This window comes from Nymphaea colorata, unplaced genomic scaffold (assembly GCF_008831285.2).
Source record: "Nymphaea colorata isolate Beijing-Zhang1983 unplaced genomic scaffold, ASM883128v2 scaffold0240, whole genome shotgun sequence".
In the NCBI taxonomy this organism is placed as follows: Eukaryota; Viridiplantae; Streptophyta; class Magnoliopsida; order Nymphaeales; family Nymphaeaceae; genus Nymphaea; species Nymphaea colorata.
In genome coordinates, this window is record NW_022204746.1 from 1 (window position 1) to 18,532 (window position 18,532).

An 18,532-nucleotide genomic window follows, 5' to 3' on the forward strand; every position below is an offset into this window, starting at 1 on the left:
GTGTGTAGGATCACGATACACAAAGACAAAGGGATTCTAAGGATGTCTATACCGTGTAACAAGGTAGGAAAAAAGTATCACAGTCAATAAGCGTTTGTCAATTAAATTGCAAATGCTTCATATACATCTAAATCTGCATTAGCAGAGAGAAGGTTTTCAGACGGTTTAGAATTTCATCTAAGGTGATGATAGTGCCAGAAGATCAGCAGAACTAACCAGCGTTATGCTTATACAGCGGCAAGCATTTATAATCATAGGAAAGTACGGGGATACTTACATGGGTAACTGTATTTAGGAGTTCATCACCACAGCTAGCACACATGGATGGTAGACCCTATCCATGCTGTTACAAAAGAGTTACAAGGTTACAGCTTTGCTTTTTTTCGGCCGTCTTCATACAAGATGGAGGTACTCAACAATTATTTACCACTTCTGAAATGGCAGAGAGGAGTGATCGTTTTGTATAAAAAGTTCGACCAGGTTCTTCTCAATAACTTTTGGTCTTCCAAACAACAAAGGGGCCCATCCTCCTGAACTCACATGGCCTGAAATTGGTTAATGCCTTCCCCATCAAGGCCATGGCCCCCAGGCTAGGAAACTCCTTGCCCTGCAATTCAATTATGGATACTTTTGAGCATTCTGGCTCACAGATAACCTCCGCAGAGCCTATCTGGATGCCTCCACCTTTGGCAGAACGCCACCTCTGGATCCAGGGATCAGACAGGATATCCTTACTTTCCCTCATTAAGTCAACAGCTGATCGGCGGTGCCTTGGCAAGATCACTGTCTCAACCAACTGGTGCTGCTGCTTCTCAATGCATGCGGTGGAGAGTTCAGACTTTGAGATAGATCTACCGTAGTTGAAGACCTTACTGAAAAGTTTAATTTTTTTATCATGAGAAGAAATATCTCCATCGACCGATCTCTTGGTGCCAAACGCTTCTAAATGGCTACGTTTGAGACGTTTAACCCATCTGCTGCTCGGGCGTTGATCTGGATGGCTGAAGTCTGATTGTGAAGGGTCAGGTTGATCTGCATGTGCGGGGAGGTCTTCTGCATCCAAGCTCTGTGTTCTTGATGCACACATTTCTTTCCTGTCCTCACACGCATGCATGGCTGAGCACGAAGGTGAAACATTACTTTTGCTCGGTTTCTTTCTTGGGAAAGTAGTCCTTTCCAGAGGATCACATGAGGTCCCAGCTTCCACATTGTCCTGTTGATTCAATAGAGATTGTCAATGGCATCATTTTCAATTGGACTTGGCTCCTTGTGGCTAAAACGTGATTCTATTAAAGAATCGGATGCTCACCACAAAATAAGGAAACTTGAACTGCCTAACCATTAGAATGTCAATTAAATATTCGCCCTTTAACAACCATTATTGGACAAACCGCCTGTTCGTTTTGAAATCCTTAAGCATGCAAGCATTTACAGAAAAGACGTGCAAAAACAAAAATAGCACGGATTAGTGACACGCAATCATAGTTAAGCTCTCTGCAGATATGTTTAGGTTTTTCACGAGTTTGACACCCATGGAAGAAACAGGGAACCTCAGTTAGATTTCATATTGAAGAACATGCATCACCTATTTATATTCAATTGAAAAAAGTACTATTTATATACTCAAAACCTACCCTTTGATTGGAGTACAGGATATCGAATGAAGCCATGAAATGGCCACAAGGCATTTACTAAATCAAAAAGGAAAAAGAAAGGCCACGTTCATTGATTCAGTGGCGTCCTAACTACAGTACCATATTTCTACTTTCCTTATTGTTGTTGTAACCACATGACAGTGAAATTCACTCTTCATCAGCTTGTGTACAGCAAAAATTACCAAACACAATAAGAAATAATTTCAAGTGACTGAATCGCACCTTATTAACGGCAGTCAAAGCCAGACCTACAAAACATGAGGCAGAGAACAATTTATCAGAATCCTGTTCATGGAAAATCGCCATTGAATAATTCAACAACATAAAAATCTGTAAAGCCAATCTGAAAGAATTAGCCATAGAAGTATACCTTTACCAAAGCCTTTGGACATGACAAGGTTTAAATCTAGCGGTTCAGTCTCAGATGACGATTCATGCTTCACATTAACAGAACTAGCTTGGGCAGTACAGTGAACTAGACAAGCCATTTCCTCAACACTAGCAGCATTCCTTTTCCATGCAAAATTATCCTTGGAGACCAGCTGTGAGGGGGTTTGCCCAAGGGAAGCTTCAAAACCACTAGTCTCAGTATGAACCTCATTATTATTCATAGACTTTAGATAAGATGCTCTGGCCTGTTGAATGGTTGATGTCTCTGCTGCAATGTCACTGGATCTGTAACAATGTCCATGTGTGTCTTCATTCAGCAGACCAGCCCTAGCAGCCCTGCAGGAAGTAAGTTTCATCCGCGTGTCTTTCCTATCACAGGGACAAAAGGCAGGAGACACGCCAAATAATCGAAGAAAAGAATTCTGGTCAATCTTTGCATCAACTGATGACCTTTTAATGAGGCGGTCTTCCTTAGAAAAAGCCATGTCTGTCTTCTTCGTAATAAGAAAATGATGAGTGGTTTTCGAAAATTTTGAGGGTCCACCAGGAACTCCCTCTACTTTATCCACAGTAGTGCAAACCCTTACTGTCTCCAGACCATGAAGAGAGCAAGCCGGCAGTGCATTTGAAACAGTTGTATCTGGTAGTTCTGCAATTTTGGCATCCTTAGGCATGCTTGTTTTGCCAGCTGTGAACTCCATATCAGAAAAGTTCAGCTTGAGCTTACCTTCACCTCTTGAAAAAAGAAAATCGCCCAGGATTGGACTAGTAAATTTTTTTTCAGTACCACTGTTTCCCTCATTGGCTGTTGCTGCCGTGCATATCCGCTTTCCAGAATCAAGAAAAGTGAAACAGCAGCCATGTTGACACTGTTTATTCTCACAGTCACATTGTTTATTCTTACAAAGAGCTGAATGAGTGCATGAAATATGACTGCTGTGGGTTTCTGTGAAGTTACATTGGCTCTTTCCATCTTTGCTGCATATAGAAGGACGCAAACTTGAAGTGTTACACTTAAATTCTGGCTTACCATGTTTTGGACCAACTGAAGCTGACTCGATAAACTCATACCTGTCCAACTTCGAATCAGACATATTATAGTTTTCACTTTCATGCTTTGCTTTCAACACTTGGCTGGACTGATCTTCCAGATCTTCGAATTGACCGTTACATGCTTTGGACACATTTGATTCTTGTCCACTACATTCTCTCACTGCCAAAGGCCATGTCTTAGTCTTACATGCTGCAATGGTGCCAAAAGATGTATCTGTTGCATGAGGTGGAGAAGATGCACTAGAAGCAGCTCCCGGATCAGTCGTCTTCTGGCAGCCCTTGAGTACTTTGTATAACATAGGAGGCTGAGTGTCTAAGAAAACAAAATTTGCAGTAGATGAAGGAAAAAGGAGTGGAGATACGCCATGCGTAGAAATTTTACGCTGACCATCAGAATCGCGTGGCTGCTTGAAGGCTGGTGACTGATTCACTAACAGTAGCTTAGGTTGAGGGGGAAGAGTCGTGGTTTTAGGACCCCTACCGACAAGGTCACATAATTTTTCCATTCCCTTACTCTTGATGGACCGAGCCACTATGCATTCACCAGGCAGAAGAAGGCTGGGCCTTAGCTCTACAAATTCCTCTTCATCTTTCTGTATGTCCTGTTCGTCGTCTTTGCTAGCAGGCCTATCTGCTTCACAAGTTCCAGACTTACTGCAGTGTGGTCCTTGAGGCAGATTTTCAACAGAAGTTTGCTTTGATCTCCCGCTAGGAGTTGGCAACTTTGAGATGTCCTGTGATCCGTTCTCCGTGCTTGATGGCTTCCAATGAGCAAGCCACGGCAACTCCGAGAGATGTGTTGATTCTCTAGAATTTACTCCATCAGATTTGTGAGGCGTCATCTTGTTGGACTCGGAATCGTTTATAAAATGTTCCATTCTTTAAAACGGAAAATTCTCAAGCACCTTAACTAATATTTGGTAGCAATTGGCTGCTTGGCTTCCAATTTATCAAGCAGAAACCTGGATGAGGTTTGACTAGACTTCAAAGATCATGCTTCCCAGATGCAGACCAGAGTTTTTAGCTACTGGGATGGTATCTTATCTTCCACTGGCATAATCAAGGGGAAGACATGGGAAGAAAATGGAAGATTTTTGGGCAGCTGCACTCTGGTGATCAAAATAGCCTTCGCTTTGAGAACATTTGCATCAATAAGAATAATCCCTGTAAATGAGCAGAAGAAATTCGCTTGGTTAAAAGTGGATTTGAAGAACATGCACCATTAAAGGGACCACTCTCTGGAATATGAACATCCACGGAAACGTTCCAAGCAACCACCTCAGAAGAAAGAAGCCCCCACTCACATGGTAAAAGCAGTAACGCGAAAGGATCAGTTCCCGAAAGCAAATAGTGCCAAACATAAAAAAGAAAAAAGAAAAAAAAAGAACCAGAAGGAAGGCCGGCAGATGACACTAATATTTCGTGTTTTCAGTGAAAGCTATCTAGAGCAAAGGTAGTCTATCACCACATCTTCGAGGATGATACACATGTCGATCCCTGATTCTGTGCTCGGTGACATTACATCGAGAACTTTGAGAACGAGATAACAACAAAGAGTTGGCTTTTCATTCTCCCGTTCTTGTGTCTCCCATGTCATCAACTTAGCTACAATTGAGAGATTCCATGGGCACACAAGTGACCTCGGAAGTTCGAGAGTTCGCACCCATCAGCAGAATTGTTGAAGAAGAAAAGCAAGGAGAAAGGACGAGCAACAAAACAGAGTCGTGCTCTAGGGGAGGAAAGCGTAATTAGTTCACAACCCTGCAGCTTACTATGTCCAATTCCACCACCAGAGGGAGGAAGCGAAGGTGCGAGTCGGCGTGCATATCACAGAGAGAGAGAGAGAGAGAGGGAGAGAGAGACCTGAAAGGGATCAAGCCGTCCGACAGGAAGAAGATGACCACGAGGAATCACCACCACCACCAACAGCAGCAGAAGAAGGGAACGAAAGGGAAAATCATAATCTCAGGAGATTGGAAGAAGCAGGAGCAGGTAGAACCAACAAAGGCGGGGAAGACACAGGTGGAAGGAGAAAGCGCCTGCGACCACGAACCACCGAATCTACGGCGCCTCTAAGCTCGGGGGGAGCGAGAGAGAGAGAGGCGATCACAAAAAGCGAGTGGGGGGAATGGTTGAGGCAGAAGGGAGGAGCACAGATCCTTTCTCCACCTTCTCTTGTTGCACTTTTCCTCCTGCTTTCCACCCTTTTCCCCACCTCATCTTGTCCTCTCTCCCTCCTGCGTCCTCCTCATTACTTCCCAGTCACCTCCTCCATCTATCCACCCATTCCTTCCTACCGCCCTCTTTTCACAAATCTCGTTGGCAACCATCCTCTTGCTTACCTTCTCCCCCACCGAGTACCCCATCTTTTTTCCACTTTCATTTCTCCACGTCGAACCTTGCACGGACAACTGTTAAGTCCTGCCTCTTACAACCTGTCTCTTCTGGAGTCATCAGTAACGACGCAACCCTACAGTGTTCTTATCACTGTATTCATCTCTTAACAAATTTCCTTCTCAATCTGTGCGATCATGAGATGTTGCATTCTTCACCTCTTTCAAATGGAAATTTTCAGTATCTTTTGATAATCAGAAAACAATGAGTTCAGATATTTTCATTATTCATTTCCCTAAGTTGTTACGGGAAACCAGGAGTTCCATGACATTGAGGTTCTAATTGGAGCTAAGTCGCCCTGACTGCCTCACCACAAGCATGGCGTTCCACGAAGCCACTCTCTTGATGGTAGCAGAACCCCAGTTCTCTCTTATTCTCCAATATGTTCATGCTTGCTATTGGTGAAGAAAGTGAGAAAGCTTTCCTTGGACACAACTTCTGATCATTTTTGTACCATATGTTGATTGATAGCAAGGCTCTTTTCATGCATGAAATGGATCACACGGATACACAGTGCTCTAAAACATCCAACTTCGAAGATTTGAAATTGAAGAAAAAGGTGACCACCTATTGTAAATAGCTAAAAATGGTGTGTATTTCTTGAAAAAAAAGTTTATTAAAGAAAAGAGGGAGATAATGCAAGTGGGACGAAAATGCCCTGGAAGTGGGTGGCAACTAAGTTTGAGATAAATATCTACAAGGGCATCGTACGTAAATTCCTTATCCTCCAATCACGTGCATGGGTGGGACCCGCTTTTCCCCGGTTCTCCTCGAGCCAATAGTTCGAGAGCACACAGATGCCAATTTGCCAAAGCCAAACCAAAAAGAGAAGATGGGACCCGCTTTTGGCCTCCTATCCTATGCCCTTTTTAGGGCTTCCTCATCCTTCAAAAATATGGTGCCAGATATTTTTGAGTTCTCCAGGAGGAAGGTTGCACCGTAATAACACAGTAAAGGCAAGGGCATCTTGGTTTTTCCAAATTTCAGAAAAGCGAAAAATAATTATGTAAAAGTGTATTTTTCACCAGAGCTGTCGATCTCTTGTACAACGACAATTCGATAAAGGGATCTAGCTTTTTCTTTTTCTTTTTCTTTTTCTTTTTCTTTGGCCGGATGAATGTGGTGACTTGATCTTTGTTTGTAGCTGCATATCACATTTTTTGTGGTTTTGAGATACTCGCTTTTGCTTTTATTTTGTGGTTTGAGATGCTCTACTAAGGAATAGACTTGAGCTTGGACCTTAATAAGAGATACAAGTTAGGATAACTGAGATTCTATACTTTTCAAATACTTGAAGGTTCGCGCGAGTTGTCCTCACCAAATGAGGAAAAAAATGGCGAAGAGTCTGCTTGTCGTGCTTATCAACAAGCAAAAATTGTTAAATATTTTGGTCCTTGGATCAAGTCTAGCTCCTTTGATGAGTAGAAACAAAATATATATGCAAATCAATATCTCTGTATACACCATAATCTTAACTGCGTTAACAAGTAAATGTAGCTTCCTTACAGTTTGTCAACTTTGTCTTCGGATCTGCACATTTGTCTGCTTATGGTGAAAGATTCTTGTCTATACTGGACTTAAACTTCCCAAGCTCCACAGAATGTGAGCCTGAGCTTGGAGAAAGAAGCAGCAGCAAAGCCACTCAGTTGCTGATAAGGTTAAGGCACTGTGAAGAGTGGTAAATGAAAGCTGAATAAGGATTACAACAGTTCAACAAGTATTCAATTATCAATTAATGGCTTCTGCATGGCAGATTAATTGATTACAACAGTTCAAGAAGTATTCAACTATCAATTAATGGCTTCTGCATGGCAGATTCATTAGTGTACAGTTTAGGACTAAGGAATTAGAAGACTTGAAAAAAAAAAAAAACTTGCCGACAGTGAAGACAGAGTGCGCGAGGAGGACATGGTTCTTGTAAGCAATTAGTGAACAATCACATAAAGAGCGCAAGGCGGACGTAGGTTAGACATACAAATGGAGAATTAATTAAGCGAAACGAAGATCTGGTAATTAAATCAGTTAAGTATTGATCAGTTCCTTCTCTGTCATGGAAAATACTTTGCAGTTGGCAGGCGCTCTACTGTTATGTATTGAAAGAAAAGAGCCGGACCACACTTGACCTGATGAGTGTGGTGCGGTCGTGGGAACGCGAGTCTGCCATTAAGTGATTAATTCTGATACTGGTACATGTTTCCAATGGGTGCTATTGAAGGCACCGCCATGAGCTCAGACTGTTGGCCGGCGGCCGCAACTCTCCGTTTGTTTTTCATGTGCAGCGGCACCAGGAAGTCAACCAAATGAAGACAATACCAGCTGCTTTAAAGAGATGGGCCCTCTGGCCATGCGTCGCCGCTTTGGTCGCATCATCTTATGACGATCGAGCGGCCAGCTGCTTGGTATTTCTCTCTGTATTTTTCTCAAAGCATGCCTGGCAACAACATTAATTTGTTCATGTTCAAAACTGACAATGATTACACATGATTGCAATTCTCCTGTCCATTTGCGATGAGGAGAATCTAAATGGTGGAGGTTTTATTGCCGGAAAAAGGGCATCACCGGCCATCGTAACCGGTGAACAGAGGGAGAAATATCGGAAACTTTTGTGGGCAGATTGTCAAAGCCCCCGAATCTTAAAGATCTGAAATCACCTCAGATCTAAGATAAGAAGGAACGAAATTCAAATTGGCCAAGTCAATCTTTCTTCTTGTTTGTGATCATTTTGAATGAATAAGTTTAGAACTTTTTTTTCCGGAGTTCACGTGAGAATCAATCCTTGAGATGGATGTAGGAATTCTGGACCACACGCTTCTGCTCAAAGGGCACGTCTACTCGCACCGTACTCGGCTGACAGATCCGCGGCAGCTGGGTTGTAATGCTAGACTGGGAACTTCCCCTCGGAGAAGCTCAGTTGCTCGAGAGCAACCTTCACGAATTAACTGTAAGTTTCAATTGAACACGGGTAATGGAAAGAACCATAATTCTTCCTCTTTTGTCTCGCCCTCCATGTTTGAAAAATGTTTTACTCTATTTGCTTCTATATCAAATTCCTTCGTCATTGAATTTTCCTTCAAGTCTCCATCTAATTCTCGAGCATCTGAGCTCCAGCATGACAGTCGTCCACAGAATAAGTTCCTGATCCTCTGCCGTTGCATGGGTGCTCGTAAAAATGTTGGAGTTCGTGATATTTGTCCTTGAACATAAACTACAAACAAGGAACAAAGTCATATATGTTCATCTGCATAAAGGGTGAACATGTTATTTTCTTGCTCCGCCTGTTTATATGAATACAAATGGAAATGATCTCTTGTTCAGCTATTTTGGTCAATGAGCAGATTGTAGAAGAGCTTTGAGAAAGCCCAATAAAATTAACCAGTATATATGCTATTCCGCTTGGTATTTAAACTAAATCCTGAATGCTTCCAAAATTGAGATCAAGCCACTTGATGTTATAAATTTGCAAAATAAGAACCACAGGAAAGTGAATGATGATCATGGTGGCATTTCTTACTGGTAATTGAAAGCACGGGAGGCATGATATCCACTCATGTTATTACTGGAATCATCAGTAAAAATACAAAAAGTATTATGAGGTCTTTCTGTTTCCAACAGTTTGCATCTAACTAAGAGAAGTATGAGAAGAACTTCAACTAACAAGAAGAAGAAGGGGAACAAATATAACAAAATTGCGAAATGGAAAAATCACCACTGAAGGTGAGCCGACCTGGAGGCCTTAAATCAAGTCTCAATCCTGTCATTCTGTCGTCTTGAGCTTAGTGGCCAAAGCTCCCTGTTGTGGAAACAGACGGAAGCCAAGTTTCCGGCTGCCCAGGCAAACTGGGTAGGCGCTACGCAACTCACAGCCTGAAAATACGGAACAGACGCGCGCAGCCGCCGGTCTTCGGCCCGTTCCTCAGCCGCTGGAATCTCCTTCTTCGGTGTGGCGGCCATGGCATCCTGCTGAGCACCACTCGGGGAAGCCTCCTTAGCGACCGCGCCTTCACGGAGATGGCCCCGCCAAGGCCAAAGAGAAGGAGCTTCAGTCGCTCCCTGATCCCCTTCTTCCGGTGGAACCTGTAACTTCTAAGGAACACCCTCCGCTTCTCGAGGTAGCAGCCACCGTGGAACCAGTTATCCGTGACCGCCTCCTCGTCGGAGCCCGGCCTACCGCCCATCCCATACCCCCCGGCCGTTGGGCCGTAGAAGCGTCACGTTTCCAGCATCATCCATCCCCAATGTGTGTGTGTGTGTGTGTGAGAGAGAGAGAGAGAGAGAGAGAATGAGGTGGGTCGATCACCTGGTCCGCCCCTGTGTTCTCTACTTGAGCTCGCAATGGCGATGGTAACCGTTGGAGTTGCGCTAGAGAGTCGGAGGGCGGGTTGCCAGACATACCCATGTGTTTTCTGCAAACGGTGTCCTGTTTCGGCGGCCTTCGCCTGTCCTTTCTTTGTTAAAGGAGGGGCATTAGGGGAAGATGTCATCGTCGTGCCAGTGGGGACTAAAAGAAAAGGGGAAGGAGGAAAGGGTGTTGTTTCAGTGGTGTCGCAGGAGGAGTCAGATGAATAAAACCTCTGATAGCCGTTAGAGAGAGAGAACTTGTTACTTTTTAACTCTTCTTATCAATGCTGAGAGCAATGGGAAATGAATGGCTGGTTCCTGAGTATGACCAGAATTGGAATATCAGATGAGTGTTTAATGGGTATTATAATTTCTGCTTCAGTAAAGATGAACTTTTAAAGTATATCGATTCATTAAAGCATTGATAGAGTACCCTGATCAATCGATTTTCTGCCAGTTCTAAAGAAGTCCAACTTTTTCTTAGGTGTGGATCAAGGAATGTAATCTCTCCCCTAAAAAAAGGAGGAGGAAAACATTAAGAAGGGCAGGAATTGACACAATGCACATTAAATTCCGCAGTTGGCATTGGGATTTCAAATTAGTTTCGATTAGGGAGCATTTGATGGTCTTCAAAATTTGTTCCAAGTCCAAAAATTTTTAGAAGAGTAAGTCGTCGGGCTTAAATTGAGGATAGAGCTTAAAAAATTATACATTTTAGGGTGAAAAAATTACTGTCATCCACCTAGTGAAGCCAGAAGTTTTTCTTGAGGAGAGTACTAATTCAATAACTTTAATGTTTTTAGGGGTATATTTATACAATAAAATATATCAAATCATGAACATAAAAATGAATAAACTTTGTAAAGCTGGTGGTGGCTCTGCCATTGCTATCATCCCTACAGTTTTAAGCAAGGTGCGACACGTAACCTTGGCCTGATGCGTGTACAAAAATCAGTATTTCTAAAAAGGACAAGGAATGACAAAGCTACATGACCTCACTTTGCTTCTGTATTTTCATAGGACAGTGGGGAAGATTGCCCAGTGAGTGGTTTTAGGGGAAGTTGCAGTAGAAGCACCAATACACTGTTTTATAAATCTGACTGAAAAGATACTGAAACTTTTGCTATAATCTTTAAAACAAATTCATGAAATATTTGTTAATGTTTGAGTTGTCAAACAATATTCCCCTTATTGACATGAAAGATTGCCTTCCATCAAGACAACATAGACGCGAGCAAGCAGCCCAATAAGTTGGTAGTATGGATCAAACGCCCAACACTGAAAAGAAAGGGGATGCTTGTTAATCACTCTTTTTTGAAAATAATTTTTTTCTTGACCACATTTGTCATAGCCCAAAGAGTTTGGAATAATGGGTCGAAGCAGGGATTGATAGAAGGCCTAGTTCGATTTATGTAACTGTCAACTCTCCATGCAAGTCGATGCAGCTCTAAACCTAAAGAAAATGAGAACAACTTGTCAATTTGTTAACTCCTGCATGTTGAGCTGCTTGTTTAGTCCCATCATTTTATAATTAATCTTTTTCTGCACGAATAGATAGGCAAGTTTTTGATTCCGCACGGCAGAAATCCATGTTTCTAAAACTAAGGCACTGCTGATGCAAATTAAGAAGGTGCACAATTTTAACAGCTTCTGTAAAACATTTAAAAAAATTCTCGAAGAAAGGTCTTGTCATAAGGATACAAAGGGGAAATGCAGTTGATAGGGTCGCTAGCCAACCGCTAGTCATAAGTTCAAAGCCCCATTAGCGACTAATGAAAGATTTTTGTGATTCAAGAGGCTTTATATTTAAGTTTGCTATTCAATCAGGAAGTGGTTTACATATAAAATGTTTTCAGCACAATTGCATAACTTTCTTGCCTTAAAAAAGCAAGAAAAGAAAAATTGGTCCACACCCAACTGTGGAAGACTGAACTTACAATCAATGTTTAACAAATCATATTCTTAAATGGATTTGACATGGGCCTTCTCTTTGTTCTCGTTCGGCCATCCTTCAAGATTCTAGCACATTATATTTTTGTATAGCTCATTGTGAACAAGCATGGGAGGATCCCCCACAATTACTTCTTCATTTATTACAGGAGATGCCGTAGACTGGTCAGAAAGACTTAATTATTTAGTCGATGCCGATCTACCACCTTTGCCCAGATGACCTACACGTGTTTAGATTCTTACCCAAAGGGAAAAAGGCGACGTCCACATCCACAGTGAACTGCCAAATCCTTACCCCACTTCACCAAACCTTTAGACCAACAGTTGCAAAAGTCTTTGAACACTGATTATTTTGTATAAATTGATCATTTGATAGTACGGTTTTTAGTTTAAGCTTTGGATGTATCAATTGTCACACACACACACACACGCACGCATTCTTCAACAATGAGAGCAGCGGACTTATGCAACTTGTTGAGATAAAATAGGCAATAGAAACGTCACCTTCTGCATTAAATTTGGAAGCATTCAATATATGAGAGAAAGGGAGAGACTGAGTGATTGATTTTCAACCAGAGATATTGACCACCTTGGAGACTTCCATTCTCGTTGCAATCAATCTCAAACCCACTGGGTATGTTGGCATGTTTTGGCATTACTCTATCTGGAAGCCGCTCCTAGGGCATGTCCGAACTAACAACTCTATTGGTAGGTAATCCTAATCTTCCGCCACTTCGTGGCCGCTGAACTTTTTAATTCATAAGTTTCTGTACTGTTAAATCTAGTTCTTGAAGTAAAACTTTGTCCAAAGGAAAACCTTCTGGCTCAAATGGCGCGAGGTCGCCAAAAAAGGTTGACAGATCAGATTGAGATGAACGAGCGTCACAAGTTTGCTGTAGATGATGGGGACAACAAAATTTGCAGAAAAACGCACCCAACTCTTAGTGTCGGGCTGAGAAACAGCTGACTCGTTCGCTTTTCGGTTTCAACCGGCCAAGAAGGAATCCACCCTTAGTTTTCACTACAAATCAGGAAAAATTTTGGGGTCTGATTCTTGAAGGGTAGGTGCTTTGGGGGTTGGGTCACGAGGTAGACGCACGAGGTAGGCAGGAAGAGTAGAAAATGACGGACGACCGAGGTGCTCGCACCCTAAGAACTAAGAAGCTATAAAGTAGCTCCTGCGGAGACTCATGGGGATGCACCCAGAAGAGTTTGCAGCGGCACAGACGATCGGAATGGCAGCTCAGGCAGGGAGGAATGAAGTGGTCTGCGTCACCGGAGCGGCCGGATACGTCGGCTCATGGCTCATAATGAGGCTGCTTGAACAAGGGTTCACTGTCAAGGCTACTGTTCGCGATCCTGGTACGCTTCCTTTGTAGTTCATTCCAATCCCTAGACATTACGCGAAGTGGTTCCGATTGATCAAATGGAGCCCATCTGCTCCTACCCACTTCACCAACCCCCAGTAATCCTCACTAGTGCTTCTCTGTTTTTCTTCCTCTGTTCCACGAGGAAGTTGGGCTTTAGTTCCGAACTTCATGGGGGCTGAGCTGGGTTCAGGGACTAATCCTTTCTGATGGGCAAGTTTTACATGAAGGGTGAAATCAAAGCAGAACACGGTGAATCATGCACCTCCTAAGTTCGCCTACCATGTTCAGAAAAAATTCACGATCTTCTAATTGTAAAAGGAAAAAGAAAGAAATGAATCTGAGGAGGAAGGAGTTGAAGGAGATTTTATTTTTGCGTCTAATATAGAATATATTGCTCTCAAAATCGTTGTGACAGACAATATCAAGAAGACCAAGCATCTCATTGACCTGCCGCATGCTAAGGAGAGGCTGACCCTGTGGAAGGCCGACCTCAGCGACGAGGGAAGCTTTGACGAAGCCATCAGCGGATGCACCGGAGTTTTCCACGTCGCCACTCCCATGGACTTCTTGTCCCAAGACCCTGAGGTGAGCTCTAATTGGTGGCAAGAAGTTACCTCTCTGGTCTGCTTCCACCCCAGCAGCGGGCGCACTGCGCCAAGTCTACAAATCTCAAACCTTTCCATCTCTCTCGAACTAAATCTTTTCTACTTCGCTTTACGGACAAGAGTTGTTCAGATTGTGACACACCATCATCCTCAAAACCCAGATTGTGACAGTTTATTTTGATTTTCACTTTCCTCTGTTTGAGAAAACGTATCCAGCTTGAAAACAGGAAATTTGCTGAGAAAATGTGCGAGTTGTGCATCGATTTTCTCGATGGCCTCTCCTCTTTGGACATTTAGAATATGTTTGATTTTCTGTTTCAGTAGATGCGGAACGGGATGCCTGCTGCAGTTCTCAGAATAACTGAAGCAACGGGTCCCTCTGCTTGAAGTTCTGTTGATTGATTTGGTAATTATATGTTTTGCAGAATGAAGTGATTAAGCCAGCAGTGAACGGGATGCTGAACATCATGAGGTCGTGCCTCAAGGCGAAGACGGTGAGGCGCGTAGTTTTCACTTCATCGGCTGGCACTGTTAACATCCAGGAACAGGCGAGGCCAGTGTATGATGAGGAGTGCTGGAGCGATGTTGAGTTCTGCAGGACCAAGAAGATGACGGGCTGGGTAGGTGGTGCAGTGCCTTTGCTCATTTACTGCACGTCTTGCTACTGCTAGCTTTGCCAATTTAATGTGCTCTAGACTCAAGTGGCATTTTGATCATTTTACAAAATTTTATAGGCTTCTTCGTAGGCTAACGTAGGTTGGCCAGATTTTTTTTTTTTACTGTTGATTCTTTTTTTTTTCTAAAGAAATTTTTTACATTCGGTTCTACTTTTTGCTTGTAACTTTGAGAAAAAAAGATGCGTTCTATACCTTTTTTTTTAAAAAAAGATGAAAGTGCTCGCTTTTTCTGTCAAATAAGAAGCTCAATTATTGTGTTTTTAACGCTATCTGAAGCTTTTTAAGTTTTTATTTGACAGTCCTCATGAATAGTATGCCTCAAGAATAGCCTTTTTGAAAATTATAAACAAAAATACCTTAATTAAGCAACTTTTGGGAGCAATAATAACATGTTATTGTTCCATATACCTAACTGAAAAATTGATTAGATTGGTTGAATATTTTTGCAATAGATCTGCTTGTAACAATGTGTTATTGATGTCAAACTGTCCCTAGGAGTATTTAGCAACAAAGTGTTCCATGAACCTGCCATCAAAGATTAGAGCAAATTCATGAACACCTGGACACCTAGTTTTAGTGTTCCACGAATCTACATTAATCTTTGAAGTAGATGCTCTTTGAGTATTCCAACTGCCAAACAGCTTTTTAACTAAGTATTTTAATCTGTGTTGATAACATTGGGAATCGATTGACTGATATAGTTCGATCTTGTTTGCATTTGGCAACAGGAACACCGCATTAGTATTCATGAAAAATCTGTCCCAATTTTTTTCGGATAAATTCATACAACATTAATAGTCGACAAACTCATGAAAAACTAATGCAGTATTCCGATATATTGTCAAAAACCCCCAATATAGAAGAGAGCTTGATCTTTAAAATTTTATCTTAAATGACACTAACGAATTTCCTTGTTTTGTTGATGATTGAAGATGTACTTCGTTTCTAAAAGCTTGGCGGAGAGGGCTGCATGGGACTTTGCCAAAGAACACAACTTAGATTTCATCAGCATCATACCAACCCTTGTTGTTGGCCCCTTCATAATGCCGACGATGCCTCCCAGTATGATCACAGCTCTATCGTTGATTACAGGTAATTTTAAGTGTCCTCCCAATCTAAAACACCGAACTCTACAGCTTGCAACTTAATTAATCGTCTCATTGCGCTTGGTCAGATCGAAATCCAATTGATGGAACAAGATCAGAGGACCAAGTGCATCGATTGCAATTCTATCGAAGCTGTTATAATATGGCCTTATTTTGGTTGTATCTTGTGCAGGAAATGAAGCCCATTACTCGATTCTGAAGCAAGTGCAGCTAGTGCACCTGGATGACCTGTGCAATGCTCACATCTTCTTATTTGACCACCCAGAAGCTAAAGGAAGATACATCTGCTCATCCGATGATGCCACCATTTTTGAAGTCGCTGACCTGTTGCGGAGGAAGTACCCCGAGTACAATGTCCCCACAAAGTAAGCAGCCTCACTCATCAGTTCTTCTTCTTCTTCTTCTTCTTAAGTCTGTTGTGCATGGAGAGAAACAATTTGTACTATGGGGATTTGCATATACCAAGTTTAGGGTGCTAGGATCTCCTTCTGACTTTACTTTCCAGATCCAAGTTTATAATTATCAGGCCCGTGCAAACTTGGATTGTCAAACTTAACTAATTACCCAATTGCTTAGCTATAATATTTCATTGTGAGAAAAATTAATATTGTATTCAAGATTCTTGTAAATCTTGGGCGGTTTATATAACTAGAAATCCAATCTCGGTGTAGGAACGAACCTGGTTGTTATATTGGCTCTTTAGTTCTTTGTCATTACCGCCATGTTGGATTTCCTGAACTTTTTGCATGATCGGGACTCAGCCAAAAACTGCAAGGAATTGAGAATATGTCGATTCCCAACACGTTATGAATTCTTATAGCAGTTTGTCGTGACCATATATAACAATCACTGGTAGGTTCGAAGGCATTGATGAGTCGATAAAGTCGATTCATTTTTCATCAAAGAAGCTGCTGGATTTGGGGTTCAATTTTCAGTACACAGTGGAGCAGATGTTTGAGGGAGCGGTGCAGTGCTGCCAGGAGAAGCAGCTGATACCCGTACCGGATGCTCCGGAAGCCAAGCCGCAAGAACAACCACTCAACGCTAAAATGAAGGGAGGGGAATACAAGGCAGAAGGCGATCAGCTCGGCGAAGTTGCAGTCTAGGCCTGTGGGGCTGCCCGCGCGAAGATGAGGATTATGAATGAAGCGCCACTTTAAATTATTTAACTGTTAGTGGAAAGAGCTTAGTTCTTCAATTTCCATTGTTGTTTGTATTCGTGATCTCTGCTTTGTTCAGAGGTACCTGCACTAAATACTTGAACGTTTTGCAGCAATAACAATTAAATGTTTTGATGGCGAAGACGTCGTCCTAGTTGCTTTGTTCAGATCCAACCCGCCTGCAACCCTAAAAGAATTACAAGCCACTCGTATCTCTAAGAATATTCTTTTGCTAATGAACAATGATGACATCAAACAGGCATAATTGTGCTACCCATGTTTCACTGATGATCTGGATCGCATTTCTGCAAGCTCTGAGAGGCTCCACTTTTTTTTATTTTAATTCTACGGATAAGTATCGTGACACATGCAAGAATATCATAAAGGAAAAATGAATGCCAAGAGAAGCATTGAATAAAAGTAAGTTGTCCTGTGCTGTGCTGCGCCTAATTTTATCCTTCTGTGGCAATTAACAGAGGGGAACTTTATTTCAGTCACGCTGTACGTTTGTTTCACCTAAATTCGTGGGAAAGATGAGGATCTTCCTCTGCTAAGACAAAACCCATCTTACAGAAGATTAAGAAGGAAGAGGCCAAGGTTTTCCCCGTACATATTCTTCTTCTCACTTCTTTTTACACCCCTCTGGTTGCATGCAATTTTTCCTTTTCCTGTTTATGGTAAAAATGGCGTCTTCTTTCTTTCTTATGGAGAGAAAACAAACCAATTTCATTGAAGAAAGGAACAGCACGAGCAGTTAATCAAATAAGGAATTGGCTCAGAATTTGCCATTGATGACATTTACCGTGTGGCCATTCTTCCAAGTTTCCAAGCTATTTGCTTGAGCTTCCATCCCTACCATCTTCCTGTTTCTTTTTAACCAAACGTACAGAGAAACTTTACCTGACTGTCTGAAAATCATACCCTTCTTTAAAAACAGAATCTGGCAATTCCAAGTTACAATCTGCCATGAATTCTCAAAAACATGCCAATTCCATTGCTAATTGCCACTCTCTTTGCAGGTAAGAATGCGGCCTCCTTCTTGTCTTCTCGTCTAATAATAACTCTTGGGTCTTTGGGCTTTCTCTGTTTACACCCTTCTAAAATTACACTACTCTCACACTCTCTCTCTCTCTCTCTCTCTTCTGCCTTTGTCGTCGCCTTCGACCCTCCTGCTGCTTAGCCTCTCTCTCTTACCCACCTGTATTTTCTTTTGCTTGCCGTTTTCTGAATTGGCTGACAACTTACCCCCATCTTAATAATATAACCTTCCATTTTGTCGGCTCTTCCTCCCTCTCTCATGACAAGTAATATGGTAATTCCGTTCACAGGATTAGTAGTATAAGATGGTAAAAGTTCAAAATCTCACTATTTTAAAGTGTCATCCAAACTCAGCTCTTTAGTTATAAATTGTAGAGATGAAACTTGATTTGAGACCTCAATATCGGTCTCCATCTCAACATTTTCCCCCAAATTCTCTCATTTTAAATACTTCGGTACGTTCTTCATTGGAAGATAGACCGCTGTAAATTACGGACTTCCATGCGACTATATTTATTTTTTTACTACAGCTTTGAATAAGAAAACCACACATCATGGATTGGTTTTTTATAAGTGCTATTTCTTTAAGATCATGAAATGGAACGAGACACCAAGTTGCTCATCTCCACAACATCAAGCCCCCGAAGCAGCTATAGACCTTAGAAGTAAGGAGAGTAGAAGGGCATACCAAGCTCATGTACGTCAAAACCATACCGTTCTATTTGATGGTGTATTAACCTAAAGCATCAACCTTAAGCCTTGGAGAAGATGAAAAGAAGAGGACTTTGACTCGTTA

At 42.0% G+C, this 18,532-nt stretch overlaps 2 protein-coding genes across 3 annotated transcripts; one reads left to right on the forward strand and one right to left on the reverse strand.

Annotated features, from left to right (window-relative positions):
- Positions 1 to 77: 77 nt before the first annotated feature.
- On the reverse strand, positions 78 to 5,055 carry LOC116268367 (uncharacterized). 2 transcript variants are annotated; one of them, XM_031650040.2, is made up of 5 exons: positions 4,962 to 5,055; positions 3,117 to 4,262; positions 2,026 to 3,023; positions 1,878 to 1,903; positions 78 to 1,213 (listed from the first exon to the last, which is right to left on the reverse strand). In XM_031650040.2, exons 2-5 carry the CDS (start codon positions 3,974 to 3,976, stop codon positions 488 to 490), a joined length of 2,610 nt encoding a protein of 869 aa, XP_031505900.1. In that variant the 5' UTR covers positions 3,977 to 4,262; positions 4,962 to 5,055; the 3' UTR covers positions 78 to 487. The 2 variants fall into 2 exon arrangements, with proteins under 2 accessions (XP_031505900.1, XP_031505899.1); XM_031650039.2 differs by having other exon boundaries at positions 2,026 to 4,262.
- Positions 5,056 to 12,653: 7,598 nt separating this feature from the next.
- LOC116268364 (dihydroflavonol 4-reductase) lies at positions 12,654 to 16,840 on the forward strand. Its single transcript, XM_031650035.2, has 6 exons — positions 12,654 to 13,142; positions 13,566 to 13,735; positions 14,181 to 14,375; positions 15,365 to 15,524; positions 15,711 to 15,903; positions 16,395 to 16,840. Exons 1-6 carry the CDS (start codon positions 12,971 to 12,973, stop codon positions 16,642 to 16,644), a joined length of 1,140 nt encoding a protein of 379 aa, XP_031505895.1. The 5' UTR covers positions 12,654 to 12,970; the 3' UTR covers positions 16,645 to 16,840.
- Positions 16,841 to 18,532: the final 1,692 nt, after the last annotated feature.

Excerpts from the sequence above, each read along its gene's own strand:
- LOC116268364 (XM_031650035.2), top strand. The coding sequence starts at position 12,971 with ATGGGGATGCACCCAGAAGAGTTTGCAGCGGCACAGACGATCGGAATG. Across the intron at positions 13,143-13,565 it reads GGCTACTGTTCGCGATCCTG|ACAATATCAAGAAGACCAAG; the intron begins GTACGCTTCCTT and ends TCGTTGTGACAG. Across the intron at positions 14,376-15,364 it reads CCAAGAAGATGACGGGCTGG|ATGTACTTCGTTTCTAAAAG; the intron begins GTAGGTGGTGCA and ends TGATGATTGAAG.
- LOC116268367 (XM_031650039.2), bottom strand. The coding sequence starts at position 3,976 with ATGGAACATTTTATAAACGATTCCGAGTCCAACAAGATGACGCCTCAC. Across the intron at positions 1,904-2,025 it reads GTCCAAAGGCTTTGGTAAAG|GTCTGGCTTTGACTGCCGTT; the intron begins GTATACTTCTAT and ends CATGTTTTGTAG. Across the intron at positions 1,214-1,877 it reads CTTTGACTGCCGTTAATAAG|GACAATGTGGAAGCTGGGAC; the intron begins GTGCGATTCAGT and ends TTGAATCAACAG.